Below are 22,533 nucleotides of genomic sequence, written 5' to 3' on the forward strand. Positions count from 1 at the left end.
AGATCTGGCACACCCCATCCCTTGTTGGATTATCAGCAAATTGGCAATAAAAGCTTTCCTGGGTGTACTTTAAAAAAAATTATACCCTGTCTCATCCATTCACAATAAAGAGATCTGAGTAATCTTGGGGGAAAGTCAAAATTTCCTGTTACTACAACTGTTTTCATCTGGCTTCTCTCTCCGATTTGCTTATTACTTTGCTCTCATGCTGGGAATGACAGAGATCTTCATGGGGATATGTGGGTAGAAGGTCAAGTCATACAATCTAGAATATGGTTCTGAAAGGCAGGTGAAGTGATGAGTCCAAACATTTTGGAATAGAATGGAAGTACTCAAAGCAGAGCTGAATTCTAAGCTGAGGGAAATGTTTTGGAAGCATTGCTGACTGTTTCCAGCATATTTTAATACTAACTACCAATTCATATTATTTTCTGCTTTTCTACAAATAGTTTGAGCAATAAGTAATGATTATACCTTGGAAGATTCTGAGAAGAACCTTTGTTAGTGCATGGTCCATCAGGAACTTCTTGCAAATCATGGTTTCATTAGTGGAAACTCAAGAGACTGCAGATGCTGGAATGTGGAATGCAATAGCTCCTCCAGCAGTTTATTTTATGCTCATGGTTCCTTAGTTGTGTGTTCACTGTGATGGCCATCTCCTACACACACCACTAGTCACAGGCCTCCAGTCTGAGAAGCAATCATCCACCACTACTCTCTGGCTTCTCCTGTGTAGTCAATGTTAAATCCAGTTCACTACCTCACCATGAATACTTAGTGTCTGAACCTTCCTGACTAACCTCCCATGTGGGACCTTGTCAAAGGCCAATATCTTTTCTTAATGATCTGTATATTCCATCTTTAAATGCACTGATCTACCCAAAACAACCCATGAACTTCACCCGACATATTTCTATCAGCATTGATGTCTGTGGACACTCTATTGGAAATTTGCAAATTATGCATGTTACCAAGTGCTGGCTGTTTATGAAGCATGTATCCATATTCTGAAAAACTGTGCATTTTGTTCTTTAATTTTTTGCCTTTCTTCTTATCTTCATTTGCAGCTTCTGTGATCTTTCTGTCACATTCAGTGTGTTTGTATACGGAGCCCAACCAGAGACTGGTTATTCTTCAGAAATGTTGCTTGGATTATTTATTTTAATATTACTTTTAATGATTTCGGTGGGCTTTTTGGTTCAATGATTGCACGGTAAAGTATATTATACATAGACATGGAATTGCAAATGTTTTGAGGTTTTGCTTGATGCCAATTGTGACAAGAAGTTTTTAAGCTCATAAACTTTCAATGTCTTTATCCTCTCCAACTTCAACAGCCCTTCCCATAGACATAGAAAAAGCTATTCTAGATATTCCAGTTAGACACAGTTCCTGTCTGAGAAAACTTGGTACATTGTCTTGTTACTTTGACTTTTGTACAATGAAGACTTAACATCTTGTAAAAAAATTTATCGAAAGGATATCTTTTCTAATGGATAGCAAAAAAGAGTGAATGTGATGTAAATAAAATATCTTACCAAAGAAAATAAAAATTTCTTTATCTCTTCTAAAATGGGTGACCCCTAGTTCTTTATTCTCCGACAAGAGGAAATATCCCTTATATTTATCAACCACATTCTCTCTCATTATTTAGAACTCCAGCAGATAAAAAGCTTCCTGTCAGGACTTCCTTTGCAAGATAACCTGCCCATTCTAGGAATCAGTCCAGTCAATATCTCAACTGCTTCCAAATATAAACATACATTCTCAAGTGAAGATGCACAAAATACTCCAGATGTGGTCTCACCAATGTTTTATTGATCAATTCAGCTAACAGTCAGTCCTCAGAACAGAACCAACGGTCTTTGGTTCATTGATTATTCAGGAATCTGATGGAAGTGGGGAAGAAGCTGTCCCTGTGCCATTGTGTGCTCATCTTTAGGCTCCTTACCTTTTTCCAAATGGTAGTAGAGTGAAGAGAGTGTGGCCTGGGTGGCGAGGTCTTTGAGGATAGAGGCTGCTTTTTTAAGACACTGCCTCAAGTAGATGTCCTCGATGGTGCCTGTGATGTCTTGGGCTGAGTTAACAATCCTCTGGAGTTTATTCTTATCCTGAGAGTTGACACCTCCATAGATGTTTCTGAGAGTTTTTGGTGATGTACCAAAGCTCGTCTGACACCTCACAAAGTATAGCCATGAGCAAAGCCTTCTTTGTGATTGCATCAACTGTATGTACCTAAAATGGTAAATCTAGACCAAACTGGATTTATTTAAAAAAGACGCACAACAGACAATATTTGTAAATTTATTAACTTAATTCATGCAGTAGAAGGGAGTAAAGCGCCAACAGTAGCAGTTGCTTTAGACGCAGAGAAGGCCTTTGACAGAGTAGAATGGAATTATTTATTCAAAGTATTGCAAAAATTCAGTTTACCAGAGAAGTATATTAATTGGATTAAAGCATTATATAAGGGGCCATTGGCGAAAGTGACAGTAAATGGATATATATCAAAGCAATTTAACTTAAGCAGGTCAACACGGCAGGGATGCCCACTATCACCCTTATTGTTCGCGTTAGCTATAGAACCACTAGTAGAATTGATAAGAACAGAAAATAATATAAAAGGGATAAAAATAAAAGACAAGGAATATAAAATCAGTTTATTTGCGGATGATGTTATAGTATACTTAACAGAACCAGAACTATCAATAAAAGAATTATATAAGAAATTGAAGGAATATGGAGAAGTGTCGGGTTACAAGATTAACGTAAATAAAAGTGAAGCAATGCCAATGAATAATGCGGATTTCTCAAAATTTTAGAAGGAATCACCATTCAGATGGCAAATGCAAGCAATAAGATACCTAGGTATACAAATAAACAAAAATCTCGGCCATCTATATAAACTCAATTATTATCCACTAATGAAAAAATTACAGGACGATTTAGAGCATTGGAAAGATTTACCACTAACACTAATAGGAAGGATAAACTGTATTAAAATGAACATTTTTCCAAGGATATTATACCTATTTCAGGCATACAACTGACAGAGAAATTCTTCAAGGAGTTAAAGAAAATAATAAGGAAATTTTTATGGAAAGGGGGGAAACTGAGGATAGAACTAGATAAATTAACAGAATGGTATAAACAAGGAAGCGTACAACTGCCAAACTTTAAAAATTATTATAGAGCCGCACAATTAAGATACCTATTAGATTTTTACCAAACAAGGGAAAAGCCAGATTGGACTAGATTAGAACTAGATAAAATAGGGGAAAAGATACCTGAACACATATTATATAAGTGGGATGAAAAATTGGTACAACGTAGGAGTTCTCCAGTATTACATCATCTATTTAATATTTGGAAGAAGATTCATGTAGAAAGGAATAAAACAAATTACCAATTACCAATACTAATATTGATGCAAAATAAGTTACTCCCTTTTACAATAGATAACCTTTCCTTTAGAGAATGGGAGAAAAAAGGGATCAAAAGAATAGAAAATTGTTTTTCAGGAAATAGATTATTATCCTTTGAACAAATGAAAGATAAATACAATATAACTCAAGAGACAGTGCTGGCATATTACCAATTGAGATCCTACTTGAAGGACAAATTAGGAAACAGTCTGAGGTTACCAGAGGGAAGTAACTTTGAATATGTGATTACAGATACAATGATAATCAAAAGATTTATAACAAATATGTATATTAAACTGCAAGAAAAGGAGAATGAGGAAACAAATGGTAAAACTAAACAAAAATGGGAACAAGATTTAAATATAAAGATAAAAAAGGAAACATGGGAGAAGTTATGTTCTGGAACAATGAGAAATACAATAAATACGAGGTTACGTATGATACAATATAACTGGATACACAGGCTATACATTACACCTCAAAAGTTAAATAAATGGGACCCAACAGTATCTGACAGATGTTTTCGCTGTAAAAAAGAAATGGGAGCAACGATTCATGCAATCTGGACATGTGAGAAAGTATAAAAATTTTGGGAAGATCTAAACCAGATATTAAATAAAATTACAGAAAACAATATACCAAAAAATCCAGAGATCTTCCTCCTAAGTAACATAAAAAACAAAGAATTTGGAATTGATTTGGATGGTGCACAAAAAAGATTTGTTAAGATAGCTCTAGCCATAGCAAAAAAATGTATTATGTCAACTTGGAAATTGGAAGATAATTTGAAAATACAACAATGGTATATAGAAATGAATAAATGTATTCCATTAGAAAAAATAACATATAGTTTAAGAAATAATATTGAAATATTTGAACAAATATGGGAGCCTTACATGAAACACAATAGAGAAAACCTACCAGGGACATTCACTACCTAAATTAACGAAAGGAGAAGGAAATGAAAAGAATTGACTCAGTGGAATTTCTTGTTTATTTTTATTGAATGACAACATTGTTTGACTGGTTTAATGTATCTTAGACTTTGTACTTTAAATGGATGGGGGGGGGGAGGTAGGGAGGGTGGGATGGGAGGAGGGGGGAGAAAATGACACTATATATTTGAAAAGGAAAATGTATGTATCATGGTCAATGTGGTTTATGGTGTGAAAAATAAAAAATTTAAAAAAAAAACATGGAGGCTCAAGTTTAATTTTAACATTTCAGAAAAAGTTGGACAGACACATGGATGGGATGAATATGGACTGGGTGCAGGCCGAGCAGAATAATAGTTTGGCACAAAGGGCCTGTTTAGTGTGCTGTAATGTTCTATGGTTCTACTATGGGACTCATAGACATAGTGGTTACATATGATAAAAAGATAGTTGAGTGACAGAGATGAGAGAGCCACACTATTTTTGTGGATCCCAAAGACAATTCCCTTAAAATGGCTTAAATATTTAACTTCTGCGAAGCACCAGTATTCCTTTTTTTCCCACCAGGCTTTCCGTCCTTTAGAGACACTCAGGTGACTACAGAAATCTGGAGCAACAAACAATCTTAAGGAAAAGGTCAGCAGATCAAGCGACATTTTAGTGGAAGAAAAAGAACTGTCAATATTTCAGCCAGAACACTTCAACAAAGCTCATCAAGTCTACCTGTTTATTTCTGTTTTGGTGGGAAATGTAAAAGCAAAACAGAAGCTGGAGACCCCGTTTCAAAGACCAACATCAGAACATCTTTCAAGAGGGTGAATCCTCACAAGACATCATGCCCTGATGCAGTACCTGGCAGGGTACTGAAAATTATGGCAACCAACTAGCTGGATTGTTCACGAACATTTTCAATCTCTAATTGCTGCAGTCGGAGATTGCTTCCAAAGGGCATCAATCATCCTGGTACCCACGAAGAACAGGGTGAGCTGCCTCGATGACTATCACCCAGTACCACTCGCATCTACTGAAATGAACTGCTTTGAGAGGCTGGTCATGGCCTGAATTAACTCATACCTAAGAAAAGACCTGGATCCATTGCAAATTCGCCTATCCCCCACAATCTCACTGGCTCACCACTCAGGCCCGGATCACCTGGATAACAGCAACATCTACATACAGCTCAGCTTTCAATACCATCATCCCCTCAGTACTGGTCAGCAAGCTTCAAAACTTGGGCCTCTGCACCTCCCTCTGCAACTGGAATCTTGACTTCTTCATCAGGAGACCACAGACAGGCAGATCGATAACAATGTCACCTCCTCACTGACAATCAACACAGGCACACCTCAAGTATGTGTGCTTACCCTATTGCACTACTCACTATACACCCATGCTGGGGCTAGGCACAATTCAAATGCCATCTACAAATTTGCCAATGACACCATGGTTGTCCACAGAATTACGAATGGCAATGAGGAAGCGAACAGGAGTGAGATAGATCAACAAATCCAGAAAGGATGCTTCAGTCACAAGCCTTGTATGTTAACCTGGTGTTGGGCTGAGTTTCCTCTCGCATCCTTATTATCCCACCCCAACAACCCCCCCCCCCGCCCCATCAGCACGCACGCACACACACACACACACACACACACACACACACACACCTCATGGGGTTGATCATGCAGAGAGACACTCTGCCATTGTCCGTGAGCTCAGGTGATGGATGTAGGCAGACAGTGCTCGCCATGAAGACTGTGGGCAGCTTCATCGCTGCCGTGGCTCTGCTCTCCAGCACTGGAGAGTGACACATTGGCATTACCTGTACCCCCCAACCTGCCCGGCAGCTGCACCAAGCCGTAACCCTAAGGAACCTGAAGTGGGCGCCATCCCCAGTTTTGTCAAGATGTTCTCGAACAAAGGTCTAGGCAATCATAACTTCTGCCACAACCCTAACGGGTGGCTGAAGCCTGGGTGTTTCATCAGGAACCTCTGAGGAAGGATCGACTGCGCTTATTGCAGCCAGTGGCATAACTGGGGGGGGAGGGGGTCCTGGGTGAGCACACTTTTTGGTGGCATCAGAGCTGGGGGGACAGTGGTGTTGCCATCGAAATGGAAGGGGTGGCACCATTGGCATTGGAGTGGGGTGTGGCAGCACGGGGGGTGGTGGTGGCATTGGACCGGGGGTGGGGGGAAAGCACCCCCAGCTAAGCCGCTGGGTTAACGTGGTTATTACAATGCCAGCAACATAAGTTTGAATTCAGTGCTGCCTGTAAGGAGTTTGTGTGTTTTTGTGAACTGTGTGGATATTCCCCATGTTCTCCAGTTTCCTCCCATTCTCCAAAATGTATGGGGTTGTAAGTTAATTGGGTGGCACAGATTTTCATAGCTGGAATCCGCTTTGACCATAAGTTAAATTTAAGTATCTGCAACCTCCCAAAGTATGAGCAACAATTTCACACAAAAACTTTACAGCTGATTGACTGAGGAGACTTCTATCAGAACCAATCACAAGTTGATTCAAACCACATAAAAGGCCAACATAGCTTTACATTTATGAGGTAACCATTTTCAATATATTTCCAACAAATATACTGAATGATTTGTTATTCAAGTCACCAGCTAACAGGGATTTAATCTGTGTAACTTGCTCAATTGGTCACACCTGAACTCCTCCTCCAGTTCCAACTTTCAATCATGCCTTAATTAAGATACATTGTTTGATGTTGTTCATTTTGTTCGGGATTTGCTATTTTCCCTTTGCTTCTGTAATTAAGATTCCAGAAATGATTTGGCCTGCTTTAATCTTGTTTGTTGAGCATTATTCAGCATTTTAAAATGACATTTCTTCTTTTGCATTAAGTTTATGATCTCTCTCTCTCTCTTTGAGAAATATCATAAAATTATTAATTGTAAAGAGTTTAATTCAGTATGGGGGAAACACCTGTTCATGCCTGTGTTCACTTTGCACATTTGTACCTAAATGCTGGTTTGGACTTTTCGCTAATCATTTTGTGATATTATTTCCAGTTGTCTATTTTTAAGGTGAGTTTATTTTTTATATATATTTTAACAAGTAAACTATGTCCTGGTGTTTTTGAAATCTTTCAGGAGAAAAAAAATTTGTTATTTAATTACAACTTTTTTTTGTTGTTTTGCCACCATTATGGTTTTTGATTATACCAGTTTTTCTTGCTCTCTGTTAAGCCATCAAGTTATACATTGATTTAGTAGCTGTGTTGTATATACTGAAGTTTACTTCTGCAGATAATGAGTGATCTATAGAGAGTGTAAACTGTTTGAACTTGGGAGTAGTGTTTTTTCTCCATTTAATGATCCTGTAATATTTATTAGAATTTATTTTTATCCTTAAATTATTTGCTCTGTTGTTTCCTTTTTCACTGTGTTAACATTATTCATTTGTTTCTTTAACATTGCCAAGACTTGCATAGGTAATATTGTGACTTGTCAGTTCAATGTAGTTACAATATACTACATTCTTCCCACTTTTGCTGTCATATGACCATTGCTCTAATGTTTAAATGACAATAAATGATTTGCATTAATTCTGGACTTTTATTGGCTTCGAACTTCATTGATGTTGCTCTGATGGACTTTTTTCTCCCCCAAGATTTTTGCCATGTCCTTGGGTTCTTCAGGTCCTTTGTTAGTTTTCATCGAAGACTAGTTTTCCAATGCAAGTAAGAGGGGAGAACTGTCCTTTCAGAGAAGACACAGTGAGTATGTCAAAGAGCTCCACTGCAATGGTGACCAACAATAAGTCTAGATTTTTGATTGTTTGCTCTTAAATTTTGACATTTATAACCCCTTTCACAGGTAGAGAAGTAGATTATTCAAATTGCCTTCACTTTGTCTCATCCATGCCTCTCGTTCCATTTGGTCTACGTACACAGTGAATTTTTGTGGAAGTATCCATTATTAGAGATAACTCTCCAGACTTTGATGAGGCACTCACACCTGGGTTGCAACTGCAGTCTTTTGCAGAGCAGCAAAATGCCAAATGTGGGTTGCAGTCTGATAACTCATTGCTGAACAGGCGATGTGCTAACACTGTAAAGACTAGAAGAGGCTATTTTGTTTTGATTGTCCAACACAATTCTAACACCCTGATAAGGTAGCAATTGGGGAAATACAAAACCCCTATACCCATGAAGCAAGTTATTGTCTACTAATAATTATAAATTGGCACTCTGTTCCAGAGGTCTATTTGGATAAAATAATTCCTTCCTGATGGCAACTTGGATTTGGTCTTAAGATTTTAATCCCAAGAGTTAACCAATTAATTTAACTGAAACAGGCAGTCACCTCCAATCACATCTTAGTTTCATCACGTTAAGATAATATCTTAAAATGGTGTGTGTGAGCTTTTAGGTAAAAGTAATTTCCCTATTAATTTTGAATCCATACGATAGTTAAGCCCCTGCTCAATTTCCTTATATCTTCATGATAGGAACTAAAAGTGGTAGACTGTAATACACTTTTATCCTGTGCTTTCTTTAGTAAACCATTCTGTATGTGGAGTAAACACAAAGTCTGTAGACACAGTGAATGAAGTAAAAACATGATGCTGGAGAAACTCAGCAGGTCAAATAGTGCCCTTCATGTAGCAAAGATAAAGATACAGAACCAATGTCCTTCATCAAGGTATGAACAAAATGTAGACAGACGCTTGAACATCACCCTTGCGTACTCCCTCTGTGAGATGCAGAATTCTGAACTTAATTTGGTGTTTGGTTATACAGGCTTAATGATGTATTTCATTGTACATATTGAGAAATATTAATATTGGCTTTTGAAGATTTTAAATCCTGATTTTTCTTCCAAAGATTTGGGAAGGAAATTAAGATCTGGAATCCAACAGGATATGGAAAAAGACAAAAGTTATTGCTTTCATTTTTTTAAATTTTGTTAATTGGCTCCTTAAGTGGTTTTGTTTTAAATACATTTTCCCGTTGTGTTTTGTATAGGACTTCCTATGACCACAAATGATATCAAAATGATGACTGCTTGAAATCTAATGAACATATTCCCCTTGATAAGAGTCAAAAAAATAATCTCTTGGGTTGAATTTTACCTGTCTAATGAAAATGCATTTGTGCTAATGCATATGAAGGGAAATAAATGGAATAAATCAGCATCAAATTTCTCACCTCTTTCAAAAAGGTAGGGCTCTCACGGTGGCATCAAATATTCTTTTGGATTTTGGGGGTAGGTGGGGGTGTGTGTGTGTTGCTGTAGTTAAGACTAGTTCATCTGAACTAGCCAACTGTTCCAGTAAAATGATAACGTTGGCATCACCTAGGGAAATTTGCTTGGATATGTCCTGTCCACAAAAAAAAAGGCTTGGAAGGATTAAGTTTTGCTAATGCAAAAAAAAAAAATAGCTGTGAATGGACAGATGGAGTATAAAATGGACAAATAGGAAGTTAGCCACTTGGGAAGAAAGAATGGAAAAAGTAAATTATTTAAATAGAATAAGATGACTGTTGTACAGAAGTTCTTGTCCTGAAACCACAAGATGTATTGCTACAGCATTAGGAAGGCTAATGGAAATTTGGCCTTTATGTCAAGGAAATATAAAAGCAGGTATTTTTAAATGCAACTTTACAGGGTGTGGGTGAAATGTTGGAAAATTGTATAAACTTTTGGTTTCCATAATTGGGGAAAGACCTACTTTGAAGGCAGCACAGAAAGATTCACTGGGCTGAAGAGGTTCTTTTTATGCATACATTTTCTGTGCTCAGTGGAGACTGGAGAAATGAGAGAGAATCTCAATCAAGATATGGGAGCAGGCCTTCTGCTAATGCAGGTATAAAGAACTAAGGGACTAGATGGAGATGGGTTGAATTCTTCTGAGGGTTGCAGCTGTTTTCCATTCTCTACGCCAGAAAAATGCAAAGGCAGAGTCATTTAATACACTAAGGGAGAGTGTGACAGACATTTGAACTCTGGGAGACAAGGGGCTAAGAAGAGGGAGCAGTCGTGCTGAGACTGATCTTACTGAGAAGCATAGTAGGCTCAAAGAAGTGGATAAATCTCCATTTAGTGGTTAAATCAAAAATATACTTGTATATTTACAATAGATGTTTTTGTAAAAATATGAAAGATATGTCTAATATCCTCTCAACAGATCTTGGTCATTTATTTTCCAAGTTCTGTGATTGGAGAAGTCATTCATTCTCTTGCCACTTATTATCAATCAAATTTATAATTTGTGATCATTTTTATTTGCACATACACAATTAAAATATTAAAATGAATTCTGAAATATTATGGTCAGTTTGATCCTACATTCACGAGTCTTCAATCCCAAGACGTTTTTTCATTGTAGCTGACATTGAGACTACACAGAATTCCTGAACTGCTTCTAGAACAGCGGAATCTGTGATCCTGCACTTCTTAGATACAGGTTGTGTGGTCATGTCTGTGGAATGTCGCTTTTCTCTTTTGACTGAGTCAGGAATTTTTATGGAAGTATCCGTTATTGGAGATAACTCTCCAGGCTTTGATGAGGCACTCACACCTGGGTTGCAACTGCAGTCTTTTGCAGAGCAGCAAAATGCCAAATGTGGGTTGCAGTCTGATAACTCATCACTGAACAGGCTGTAAGTGCTAACACTGTAAAAGAAGTCCATGGTTGAGATTATGTCTGTAAGCTCTGGGACTTCATAATTAGAGGACACCAACTCCTTGGGCAGTGCCAGAAGCCCTATGCTGTTTTCAGGTTTCAGAGACAGACTTGTCATTTCATCCCAAGAGATCTCCACAGCATTTGAGACATTTTCATTTGTGGTATTTTCTACTGAATTTTCCACATCCGTTCTGAATTCATTGAGATCTGCACTATTGGAAAGTTTTCCTGATGTTGTAGCAGGTGAATTGTTCAATGATGCATTGCGAAATGGGATGCAGTCAAACATCTTCATGGCATCTTCTAATGTAACCTTTTCAGGCAGTGCCTCTGACACCTGAGTTATTAGATTTCTGGTGTCTTTGCTTGTTGCTATTCTTTCATTGGAAGTTCGTTCATTTAACTCATCTTCACTTACTGCATCCAAAGCAGCAAGCATTTGTTCTTCATTGTCCTTTAATTGGCTTTTATTACAGGCTGAAGAAACTATATGTTTCTGTTTTGCCTCATTATTGGAGGTAAGCCTGATGGTTGCAGTCATTGGATCTGAAGAACTTTCCTGCACTGGTGTATCTATTTGCAATTGGGGTTCCTTACTCTTCGCCTCTTTGGACTTCAAGTCTTTTGGAGGCTGGTTATTTTGGTTTTGTCTTGGTTTATGATGCAGTTGCAATTGAATGTGATGATATGGCAATTCACCTTGAAACTTTGCAGGGACAGTTGACATCTGAGTTTTACCATTGATGGGAAATAATTGACTGGAATATGCAACTTGGTTTCTCCCTGGAAGTAAAATTGAGGTTTGTTGATAGTAGATTGGAGGTGGTTGATAAACGCTGTGATCAGATGGTGAATGATAAAGTGGAGAAAGGTATTGAAGGTCTGGGTGCGCAGGGATTGTTGCTCTGTTTAAAATGAAGTTTTGACTGTAAAATGGTGAATCAAGTCTAGGTAGAAGTTCGCCCTGCGTTCCATTACTTCCAATGTTGTGTATTCTGGGGTCATACAGACAGCCACACGGTGCTACATGGGATCCTGTTTTTTTAATTAAAAAAAACCATTCATAAATCTATTATCACTGTTTCCAAAACAATTTTCTCAGTACCGTTGACTCAGAAATGTTGACCCATGTACATGTAGAACATAGAACACAGTTCATCACAGTGCAGTTATGCACATCTATTTCTAGTGCTTGTCTATACTTTGCAAGTAGATGTATATTTTATCCCATGTATAATTTTACATGTGAAAAAAACAATGCTGCACATCAGGCGCCATCAATTTGAGGTGGAGCCAATTCCCAAGGTGGATGGGGTATGTGGGTCCCAGCAATGGGCTCATTTATATTTGTATACTTTTTGCTAGGATTGCTGAAGGTCACTCTAGTGGTATCCGAATTATCTCCAGGCAGTACTCCCTCAGAACAATAGAACCGTAGAACATTATAGCACAGAAACAGGGCCTTCGGCACTTCAAATATGTGCTGAACCATTTTTCTGCCTAATCCTACTGACCTGCACTCAGTCCATAGCCCTCCATATGTCTCCCACCCGTGTACTTGTCCAAATTCTTCTTAAATGTTAAAATTGAGCCTGCATTCACACTTCAGCTGGCAGTTCATTCCACACCCCCACCACTCTCTGTGTGAAGAAGTTCCCTCTAATGTTTCCTCTAAACTTTTCTAATTTCACCCTTAACCCATGTCCTTTGGTTTGAATCTCACCCACCCTCGGTGGAAAAAGCCGACCTACATTTACTTTGACTATGTTCCTAATCATGTTAATTGCCTCTGTTAAATCTCCCCTCATTCTTATCTGCTCCAGGGAATAAAGTCCTTTCCCTGTAACTCGATTCCTGAAGTCCAGGCCACATCCTAGTAAATCTTCTCTGCACTCTTTCAATCTTATTTCCTGTAGTTAGGTAACCAAAACTGCACACAATACTCCAATTTTGGCCTCACTAATGTCTTGAACAACTTTACCATAACATCCCAACTTCTATACAGTACTTAATACTTAGATTTATGAAGGCCAATATACCAAAAACTCTTTACAACTTTGTATACCTGTGATACCACTTTCAGGGTATTATGATACTTTATTCCCAGAGCCCTCTGTTCTACTGCACTCCACTGTGCCTTGCCATTTTTTGTCTCTGTTCTTTCTTGGATGGTCCTTCCAAAATGTCAGCACTGAATTCCATCTGCCATTTTTCCAGCTGGTCCAGATCCTTCTGCAAGCTTTGAAAGCCCCCTTCGCTGTCCACAACCCCTCCAATCTTGGTGTCATCTGCAAAGTTCCTGATCCAATTTACCACGTCATCATCCAGATCATTGATATAGGTGACAAATGGCAGTAGTCCCAGCGCCAATGTTTATGTGCGTTTCCCCCGGGGAGCTCTGGTTTCCTCCCACCATTCAAAATGTACCAGGGATGTGGATTAATTGGACAACATGGACCCATGAGCTGAAATGACCTGTTACCGTTTAAATTTAAAATTTGAATTGAATAAATCATTGATCTCGACGACAAACAACAATGGTCCCAGCACTGATCTCTGAGACACACCATTTGTCACCAACCTCCAGTATGAGAAGCAATCATCCACTACCTGAACCACTCTGTGGCTTCTCCTGTATAGCCAGTGATGAATCCAGTTTAGTATCTCACCATGAAGACGGAGCCTCTGAACCTTCCTGACTAACCTCCCACGTGTGACTTTGTCAAAAGCCTGACTAAACTCCATGTAGACAACATCCACAGCCTTCTTCAACTTTCCTGGTAACTTCCCTGGAAAAACTCTGTAAAAGATTGGCTAAACACAGCCTACCATGCATAGAGCCATGCTGACACTTCCTAATCAGTCCCTGTACCTCCTAACTCTTAGAACACCTTCCGATCATTTACCTATCACTGACTTGTCAACTACAATTCAGATGCTGACATTTTAAAACTTAATTCGAAAGTGTGCTTTAAACCTTACTGCAAGGAGTACAAATCTGAGCCAGAATCTAGTGCAGGGAGGAAGGGCATTGGAGAGAGTGTTTCAATCCCGTCAAGAGTACTCCCCTGAGAAGGGGAGAGAGTGAAAGCGGGCTGATCATCCACAGAAGAACCTCTCCCCGCACTCCCCGTTCTGGAAGTTGTGGGTAAATTAGCCACCGCTTTTTTAAATCACCGCCAGTCCATTTGAAAAGCGCCATGATGCCGTAAGAGTGACCAACCTTGGCGCTATAAAAATGAAAAGTTTCCACTAAACACTTGTTCAGATTAAAACCAGCCTGCAGAGGGAGGGGAGGACGAAAGCGAATTTGTTCAGTTTTTAAACAGGCGCGGTGGAGTTCAGGGAACCAAAGGAGGCGGGGTAGATGGGAAAAGGCATGTGGGTAGATCACCCAACCTCGGTGCTCCTGGAGAACATCCCGCCTCGCGGCTGCGCCCGATGGGAGCTGGGTCACGGGTTGTCCTGGGAGAGGAATTCTGCACCTCTGCGGATGCCCCTTCTTCTGAAACCCTGTCGAACTCTGCATTTTTGAGTCGACTTTTCTACTGCTCGAAAAGACACTGAACGCGTTACTAACATGCGGCAACGTCAATGTTTATGTCAATGTCTCCAGGGAGATGATGTTCTAAAATATAACGAAATATTCGGAAAATTGAACAATTAAAAGTTCCAGGGAAGAACTGACACTTCTAAGCACTCATTGAAAGTTCTCTCATTCAATAATTAACTGAACTTCCTTGCTGTATTGTGCAGATATCAAAGCTTTGTTTGATACACTGAATGAAACGTTAAACACATTAAATGTTCCGGCTTAGTACAATTTGATATTGATTTGATCATTGATTGGCGAATTTTATTCATTACCTCTTTTAAACCTGTTGGTTTTTCAATTAGTCAAGAGACAAGTTATTGGATTGGAAAAGTGTGCAGAGAAGATTTACCAGGGCTCGAAAAAGTATGCTGGAGGTTGAGCAGCGATTAAATACAGCAGCGAGCTTGAAAGCAACGGGGATACGTTGAAAATAATGGGTCGAAGAATTAGAAAGGGAGATGAAGAAAATGAATACTTCAGTGTGGAAGAAGCAGCCCTCGTCGCATTTAATTGGATGAGAGCTTTTAAGCATCAACATCTTTGTTCTGAAAGGTGTTCAACAGGATGTCCTGGGCCAGAATTTTTGTTTGTGATTTTTTTTTACTGCAAATGCTGGATCCCAACGTTTGTTTTTCTGGTGTGGGGTCTCTTGATGCGCCAATGAGTCCAGTAAGTGCAGTGGACAGCACTCTTGTGCTATACAAAGGCTGGGTTAACATAACATTTATGGATTACTGAGGTCAGTTTGGAACCGCTATTGCTGGATGGCAACCCAAACATTGCCTTGGGAGAAGATGGGCCATTTCATCAGATGCAAGGATCGACAACGAGATAGACAACAGACTCGCCAAGGCAAATAGTGCCTTTGGAAGACTACAGAAAAGAGTCTGGAAAAACAACCAACTGAAAAACCTCACAAAGATAACCGTATACAGAGCCGTTGTCATACCCACATTCCTGTTTGGCTCCGAATCATGGGTCCTCTACCGGCATCACCTACGGCTCCTAGAACGCTTCCACCAGCGTTGTCTCCGCTCCATCCTCAACATTCATTGGAGCACCTTCATCCCTAACAGTACTCGAGATGGCAGAGGCCGACAGCATCGAGTCCACGCTGCTGAAGATCCAGCTCCGCTGGGTGGGTCACGTCTCCAGAATGGAGGACCATCGCCTTCCCAAGATCGTGTTATATGGCGAGCTCTCCACTGGCCACCGTGACAGAGGTGCACCAAAGAAGAGGCACAAGGACTGCCTAAATAAATCTCTTGGTGCCTGCCACATTGACCACCGCCAGTGGGCTGATATCGCCTCAAACCGTACATCTTGGCGCCTCACAGTTCGGCGGGCAGCAACCTCCTTTGAAGAAGACCGCAGAGCCCACCTCACTGACAAAAGACAAAGGAGGAAAACCCAACACCCAACCCCAATCAACCAATTTTCCCCTGCAACCGCTGCAACCGTGTCTGCCTGTCCCGCATCGGACTTGTCAGCCACAAACGAGCCTGCAGCTGACGTGAACATTTACCCCCTCCATAAATCTTCGTCCGCGAAGCCAAGCCAAAGAAGAAGAAAGAATGTTACTGTGACGATGGGGCATATCTATACCAATGTTTTCTTACCAAAGTATACGAAAAGCACATAAAATGAAAATTATCTGAATCCTTTCTCTAAAGGCCACCCGCTAACAAATGTCTTAAAGTAAATTAATTTTTCGTTTTGTGTTCACTTGTGACATTTTGCAGATCACACGATAAGACTCCAATGAGCTTTTGAGATAATTGTGCTGAACAGTGTAAAATACTGTACTCTATTTGTTCATTTCGCTAAAAGATGCAACACTAAAACTACTCCAACAATCTGACTTTGTTTAATTTGGACAAATCGCACCTGCACCCGATTTAACTTTTGATATTTTATGGTAGGGGTGCACGACCTAAATCAAGGAACGTGTTCTGTGTTACAGCTATTGAATATCAATTTAAAGAAAGTTTCTACTCCCTCAATGTTCACTGGTCCACCTGATCTGCACACTGTTTCAGGTGCTTTCTGTTTTTCACAGTTTTACTGTCTGCGCTTGCTTTTTTTAAAAATCTGGTTTTGCTCCTCTGCCTCGTTTGTTTTATGCTCTGAGGCTGGTCCTGTCAGTTTCATCTGTAACTTTAGCTAATGCAATTTAATAATTAAAATAACGTGCTGGCTTGGTTTTCCATTTCATACTGTGTTCCTATGCGCCCATCACAGCTTGTTGTTTAAGATCCACTCCTGCTCCAAGTGAGTATGCAGCACATTGAGCTTGTCCAGAAAGAGTGTACTGTTCCTTGCTATTCTGACTGGTTTCACTTTGTATCCCATGATGCCACAATCACCTGGTATATGTCAGGTTGGTCTGGGAATCAAAGTTGGTTGAGTACTGCCCTTGGTGTCTCTGCTGGTCTTGTGGAGGTGATACCTGGCTTCCCTGTCTGACTTGAACGCCTTCAGCAGTGAGTGGTCCTCGCACCTCAATATAAAATTTTGAAAGGCATCAATACGATTGAGGTCGGCAAGTTGTTTCCATTGGTGGGGGAGGCCAGAAACTAGGGGATATACCCTTAAGAATCAGGGGAGGAGATGAGGAGGAACTGCTTTTCGGGGAGGCTAGTGAATCTGTAGAATTCGCTGCCCGTTGAAGCAATGGAGGCGACCTCAGTAAATATATTTAAGACCAGATTGGATAGATTTTAGTCGGGGAATTAAGGGATATGGGGAAAAGGCAGGTGGGTGGAGATGAGTCTATCATCAGATCAGCCATGATCTTATTGGATGGCGGAGCAGGCCGGACGGGCCGAATGGCCGACTCCTGCTCCTGGTTCTTATCTTCACCTGCTTTCTTTCATGATACCGAATGTGAGGAAGAGCTTCGGACATATTTAGGGGGTGACACTTTATTGAGAAGCTCTGTTGCCTGATGCATTTGATTGGAAAACCAAGTCTTGCTAACATTTGAGCTCCAGCAACACTCGCTGGCCTCGCCTTCCACTGAAAAGGTCGTTGATCGGGAATATCGAATCGCATGAATGAGTTGAATTACCAATCAATGGTACCAATGAATAAAAATGGATTGGCTGATTTTCCCGTTTCGTGTTTTGTTGCCTTGAGTTAAATATTGAGATATTGTTAAAATTTGTCCGAAAATTTGAATCTTTCTTGTGTGTGTGTATAAAAAAAACCAAAATAAATTATTAACGAGCATTGCCCTTTTAATTGTTTTTTGTCCTGAACACATTGTAACTGTGTTAATACGTGTAGCTTAGCAACGACCAAGCCTCGGTCTGTCTTCGCGAACTGAAACACTCTTTACCCCTTCGAGATGTCCAACTGGGGCATGAAAACTCTTTCGTGGATCAATCCAGGACCACAAGACTGGGGGGTCCGAAACTTCCTGAGCACTGACGCGTGAAGACTGGAGGGGCCATGGGCTGCGCCTCGAGTGTCAAGACCACACGAGTGGCTTCCCCTCCACTGACTGCGGGAGATGCTCCACCGCGAGAAACCTTCGTTTCTGGCGACCGCTTGGCTCCGACTGTTCGCCCCTCAACCTCCTCGGGCTTGAAGACAGACGAGGAAACGGGCGAAGTGTTCCGTCAGTCCCGGCCGAGGTTGACCCGGCAGAGCGCAGATCCCGGCCGGAATGGTGAGTGCCCACAGTCACGACTGGTGAACTGCAGGATGAAACTTGCTGTTGGAATGGTCCACGATTTCCAAAACGGCCGAGTTATTAAAGAGGGGTAAAAGGTGCAAAATGCTGTGGATGCGTGAAGATTGAAACAACTGCTGGAAATCCGCGGGTCAGGTAGCGCATGGGGAGAGGGAAAGGTGTTCATCAGATCTCTGATATGCCCACTCTGTGGAGAACAGCAAACTGTGGACGGTGGCGGCTTCACCGGCGGGGAGGGCTGGGGGTGGCAAAGCTGTTCCCAAAGTTGTGGTTCTCGCTCCAAGTTTCGGATTGGCTCCACATGAAGTTGGGGCGCTTTGTCGGCACCAGTGTCCAAGGGAAATAGAGAGGGGAACTGAGCAGCGAACTGGACTTGACGCACAAACGTTACACAGTGGATAAAATCGGCTCCAAAGCGGCACTGAAGAAATCCAGCTCGGATAAAATTCCGAACATAGTCAGTTACCCGCAGAATAAACTATATTTTAAAGAGTTATCAATTTCTTCCCATTATTCAGTCATTTGCTGTTCCAAGGTTTTGCCTTTTTCTTTCATTTTTGTCACTAACTACAATTTTAAGTAACATTTAATTGGTTGTAAAATGTTCAGGGGCGTTTTGAGTCCAGGGTGCATACCTCTTGAATGTATGTGGGTTTTGGGGGGGAAGATTTCACTTCCGGAATGGAGTTGTTCTCGTTGATTTGAATGTTTCTTTATTATTTAAACAACATAGACTAAAACTTGGAAAATTAGAAAAAAAAGATGTAAAGGGAAATTCCATCCAAGGGAAGCAAGAGTTGAAAATGTGGAAGGAGGGGACTTACAACCTGTAATTGAGGAAAATAAAAGGATCTGTTTTGGAAATTGTTTTATAGTGGTGAATGGTGGTGTCCATAATATCTTGGGAATACATTCTCCTTTAGTGTAGACTTTTATGTTAGCATATTGATGTTCAAATGAAAATGGGCAAATTTGTTGATCTTTTGGGTTTTTTTTGGCTACTTCTCAAGGAATCAGAATTTTAGAAAATATTGCAATTCTGCAGCAATATTTGCTCGATGACAATTTTTGTCATTGTTCCATTCATGTATATCAAAAATGCCCACATCACATGTAGTTTGTAACTGAGAAGGAATGCATTAAGTTTAGAAACTTTCAGAGGTAATGAATTTTTGAGCTGAAGAGGGGATCTGAGGCCTTCACTTCCCCATTAGTTTTGTATTGTTAACCTTTGCTGATGTCTTCTCGCCTTGGTTGAAAAATAACAATGAATCTGAAGCCATTCTGCATCCTTCACACTTACATTTGATCTTTTCCTGACCCTTTATCCTACCAACTTCAGCTATTTCATACTTGGTAATCCACTGAGCAGAGTGATGGTGCAATGTCTCACAGGTGCAGCAACCTGGTTAAATTCTGATCTCTCGTGTTAACTATGGGGTATCTGTGGGATTTTACTGGGTACTCTGGTTTCCTTTCACATTCCAGAGATGTGCTGGTTATTAGTTTAATGGGGCCACTGACGTACTCCTCATAGGGGGGTGATTGGAGAATCAATAAGATATTATGTGTGAATATGTTAAAAGGAAAAAGGTGTGGAAATAGGATTTCTCTGAGATCCAGTATAGATTTGATAGGCCAAATTGTGGCCTCTAACAATATAAAGAAATATTAAACTTTTTTTCCAAAATAAAAGATGTGAGAAATACTTACCAGTCAGGGGAGAATCAGTGGACGTGATGGCCGATCTCCCAGGACAAGGCTATCCCATAGCACTTTGGGTGGGCTGACGCCCGCGATGTCCCCGAATGCGGGATACTTGACTGCAAAATTTGTGGTAGTGGGGGGGACTGCATTCGCGCTCTCCCCTGACACAAATTTAAAAAAAACTTCAGGTCAGGCAGCATCTGTGAAAAGAGATCTGATGTTGTTCCAGAATGTTCTGTTTTCATTTCCGATTTTCAGTATTGGCAAATTTTTGATTTTCTTTTGGTGTCTTGTGACCTGTCAGCTGTTGGTTAAAACCACTCAGAATCAAAACAACTGCAAATGACCATACAAAAATTCTTAGAGGGGAATCTGTGTTTCTTGTATATCAATTTATGCATCCTATCTAAAGCAAGGTATTTCCAACAAGACAATGTAGCAATTGATGGTGTCTGGATTTTTCAAAACTTCTTAGATCATAAGTTTATCGTTACCCTTGAGTTACGTGACATTCTTTCATTGATAGATTTGAATAATTCTGTTGCTGTGGAGGATTTTAGTGGCATTCATAAAATGGCCTTGGAAGAGGAGCAGTGTGCTTTGGAGGAGATTGCCTCAGTTGCTGTAGTACTGGAGCAATCAGTCAGCAAGGTTACTGTGGCCATTCAGGAGAATGGACGTGACCCAACACAATCAGAAACCACCACCACCCCAGATTCGGAACAGCACAATCTGATGCGACCTTGCGAGGGAGACCTGCTGATGAGACATAAAGGTAGGAAATATTTTATCAGTTCAGACACACAAGATACTACCTGTATTATTTTTAGCTTTCTTTCCACCACCTTTCATTTACTCTGACCCTCTGCTGAAGATCAGAAAATGATTCTTACAGAATTGTTTCAGATATAGTCTTCTCGCATCTCTTATCAGAGTGGTCAGTGCTTTTATAAACACAATGTTTGTCCGGTATGTTTCCAGATGCACTATAGCTTGGTCTAAGCATGTTTTCATCTAAACACTTGACAGAGAGGTGAGCCAAAACTTACCATTTGATAAGAGGTATATAAGGGTTATAGGTATAATCTATAAGCGGTTGGACAAACTTGGGTTGTTATCTCTGGAGTATCAGAGAATGAGGGGAGATGCAAGTTTATAAAATTATTGGGAGGCATTGATAAGAGTAGACACTCAGACTCTTTCCCCAAGGTAAAAACGTCACATGTTAGAGGACATATGTTAAAAGTGAGGAAGGGAAAGTTTAAAGATGTTCAGGACAAGTTTTATTTTTACAGAGTGTTAAATGCCTGGAATGGGTTGCCAGGAGTAGTGGAAGAAGCAGATACAATAAGAGCATTTAAGAGGCTTTGAGGTGGATACAGGAATATGCAGGGAAAAGCAGAATATATATCATGTGCAAGTAGCAGAGTTTCAGTTTAATTAGGACATCAATTTTGACACATGTTGTGGGCTGAAGGGCCTCTTGCTGTACTGTGTAAGGGTTGGCTGATGTATTTTTCCTTTTATTTTGTACCAAGGTGACAGGCTTTTGCCTTCTGCTTTTTCATACTTGCATGCAAATGTTGTTATCTTGAAGTAATGAAATCTGCATTGTGGAATTTAAAGCTTCAGATGAATTCTGATTGGATTAAACAAATAGATTCCTCCATGTCCACTCAGGCATTTCTTGTCTTATTTATCTTTTCATCATTCAAATTCCTTGCCAGATGATTCATTTTCAAGAGTGAATGACACATGGAGTTTTTCCAGTGACCTGAGCCCTCCAGTTGTAATTGATAATGGCAGTGGACTGATAAAAGCCGGACTCTCAGGAAGTCATTCACCAGCTTTCATTTTTCCAAGTGTGGTTGGAAGGCGAAAGAACACAACTGTGAATGTTTTTGGATCATCAGAAAGGGACACTTATGTTGGCGAAGAAGCTCAAAGAAAACGCAACATTCTTCATTTGATTGTAAGTGGAAGACGTGCACAAAAATCCCACTAACATTTCTTAATCTTTCAGTGTTTATCAACTCTATTTTCCTTCCATTTTAATTTGGTCCCTTTGTGGTCTCACATGACCAAACCAATTTTATTTGAAATCATGGCTGGAGACCTGTGTTTGAAGTTGGTATAAAATTTTACTGTTTTGAAAAAAAAAATTCCTATGGTTAGGATACAACCGGTGTGCAAAAGTAATAAGCTCTAATGGCTGGACAGGTAATGTGTTGTAATGGCAAGATATGGATATAATAAATCAAACCTTGCCATGAGAGAGTATGCCGCCACAAGGAATTGAAAGAACAATGGTAAAAGATAGTGAATGGAAATGTGGCCAATTTGGAACAGAACTTGAAAACACATTCACAGTTAGAAGAATTAGTTTGTACAGAGCAAGTCCAGAGTTAGTTAAAATAAAAACTTGAGTCTTTTATTGAAAAAACTTTGCATTTGTAGTAAGATAGGTGAGTTAACCGCACAGGTAACAACGTACAGGAATGTTCTTGTAGCTGTTGTGGCGACAT

At 40.0% G+C, this 22,533-nt stretch overlaps 3 protein-coding genes and 1 non-coding gene across 9 annotated transcripts in view; 3 read left to right on the forward strand and 1 right to left on the reverse strand.

The window, feature by feature from the left end:
* LOC138758691 (cation channel sperm-associated auxiliary subunit delta-like) overlaps positions 1 to 2,315 on the forward strand; it is a 72,728-nt gene extending 70,413 nt beyond the window's left edge. The window contains exon 22 of the mRNA XM_069927998.1: positions 1,068 to 2,315. Within this exon, the coding sequence (XP_069784099.1) occupies positions 1,068 to 1,206 (139 nt within the window). The 3' untranslated portion in view covers positions 1,207 to 2,315. The remainder of the gene's footprint in view (positions 1 to 1,067) is intronic.
* An 8,267-nt stretch (positions 2,316 to 10,582) lies between these two features.
* LOC138758696 (proline-rich protein 22-like) lies at positions 10,583 to 14,600 on the reverse strand. Its single transcript, XM_069928015.1, has 2 exons — positions 14,409 to 14,600; positions 10,583 to 12,044 (listed from the first exon to the last, which is right to left on the reverse strand). Exons 1-2 carry the CDS (start codon positions 14,536 to 14,538, stop codon positions 10,672 to 10,674), a joined length of 1,503 nt encoding a protein of 500 aa, XP_069784116.1. The 5' UTR covers positions 14,539 to 14,600; the 3' UTR covers positions 10,583 to 10,671.
* Positions 14,601 to 17,902: 3,302 nt separating this feature from the next.
* Positions 17,903 to 22,533, forward strand: part of LOC138758694 (actin-like) — a 39,138-nt gene continuing 34,507 nt past the window's right edge. For 4 of the 6 annotated variants that reach the window (XM_069928010.1, XM_069928009.1, XM_069928011.1 and 1 more), the window contains exons 1-3: positions 17,904 to 18,277; positions 20,535 to 20,783; positions 21,736 to 21,980. In XM_069928010.1, coding sequence (XP_069784111.1) covers positions 18,058 to 18,277; positions 20,535 to 20,783; positions 21,736 to 21,980 — 714 coding nt within the window. In that variant the 5' untranslated portion in view covers positions 17,904 to 18,057. Of the gene's footprint in view, positions 18,278 to 20,534; positions 20,784 to 21,735; positions 21,981 to 22,533 lie in introns of all 6 variants that reach the window. The other 2 variants (XM_069928008.1, XM_069928007.1) reach the window with 1 other exon arrangement.
* On the forward strand, positions 20,007 to 20,172 carry LOC138759642 (U1 spliceosomal RNA). The gene has a single exon (XR_011354999.1). It is a non-coding gene; the product is annotated as a U1 spliceosomal RNA (small nuclear RNA).

Source organism: Narcine bancroftii, chromosome 3 (assembly GCF_036971445.1).
Source record: "Narcine bancroftii isolate sNarBan1 chromosome 3, sNarBan1.hap1, whole genome shotgun sequence".
Taxonomy (NCBI): Eukaryota; Metazoa; Chordata; class Chondrichthyes; order Torpediniformes; family Narcinidae; genus Narcine; species Narcine bancroftii.

What these genes read in the sequence shown, in the direction of transcription:
- LOC138758696 (XM_069928015.1), bottom strand. Translation starts at nt 14,538, where the DNA reads ATGCAGAGTTCGACAGGGTTTCAGAAGAAGGGGCATCCGCAGAGGTGC. An exon ending in TGTTCTCCAGGAGCACCGAG is followed by an intron (nt 12,045 to 14,408) that starts GTTGGGTGATCT and finishes TTAAAAAAACAG; the next exon opens with GATCCCATGTAGCACCGTGT.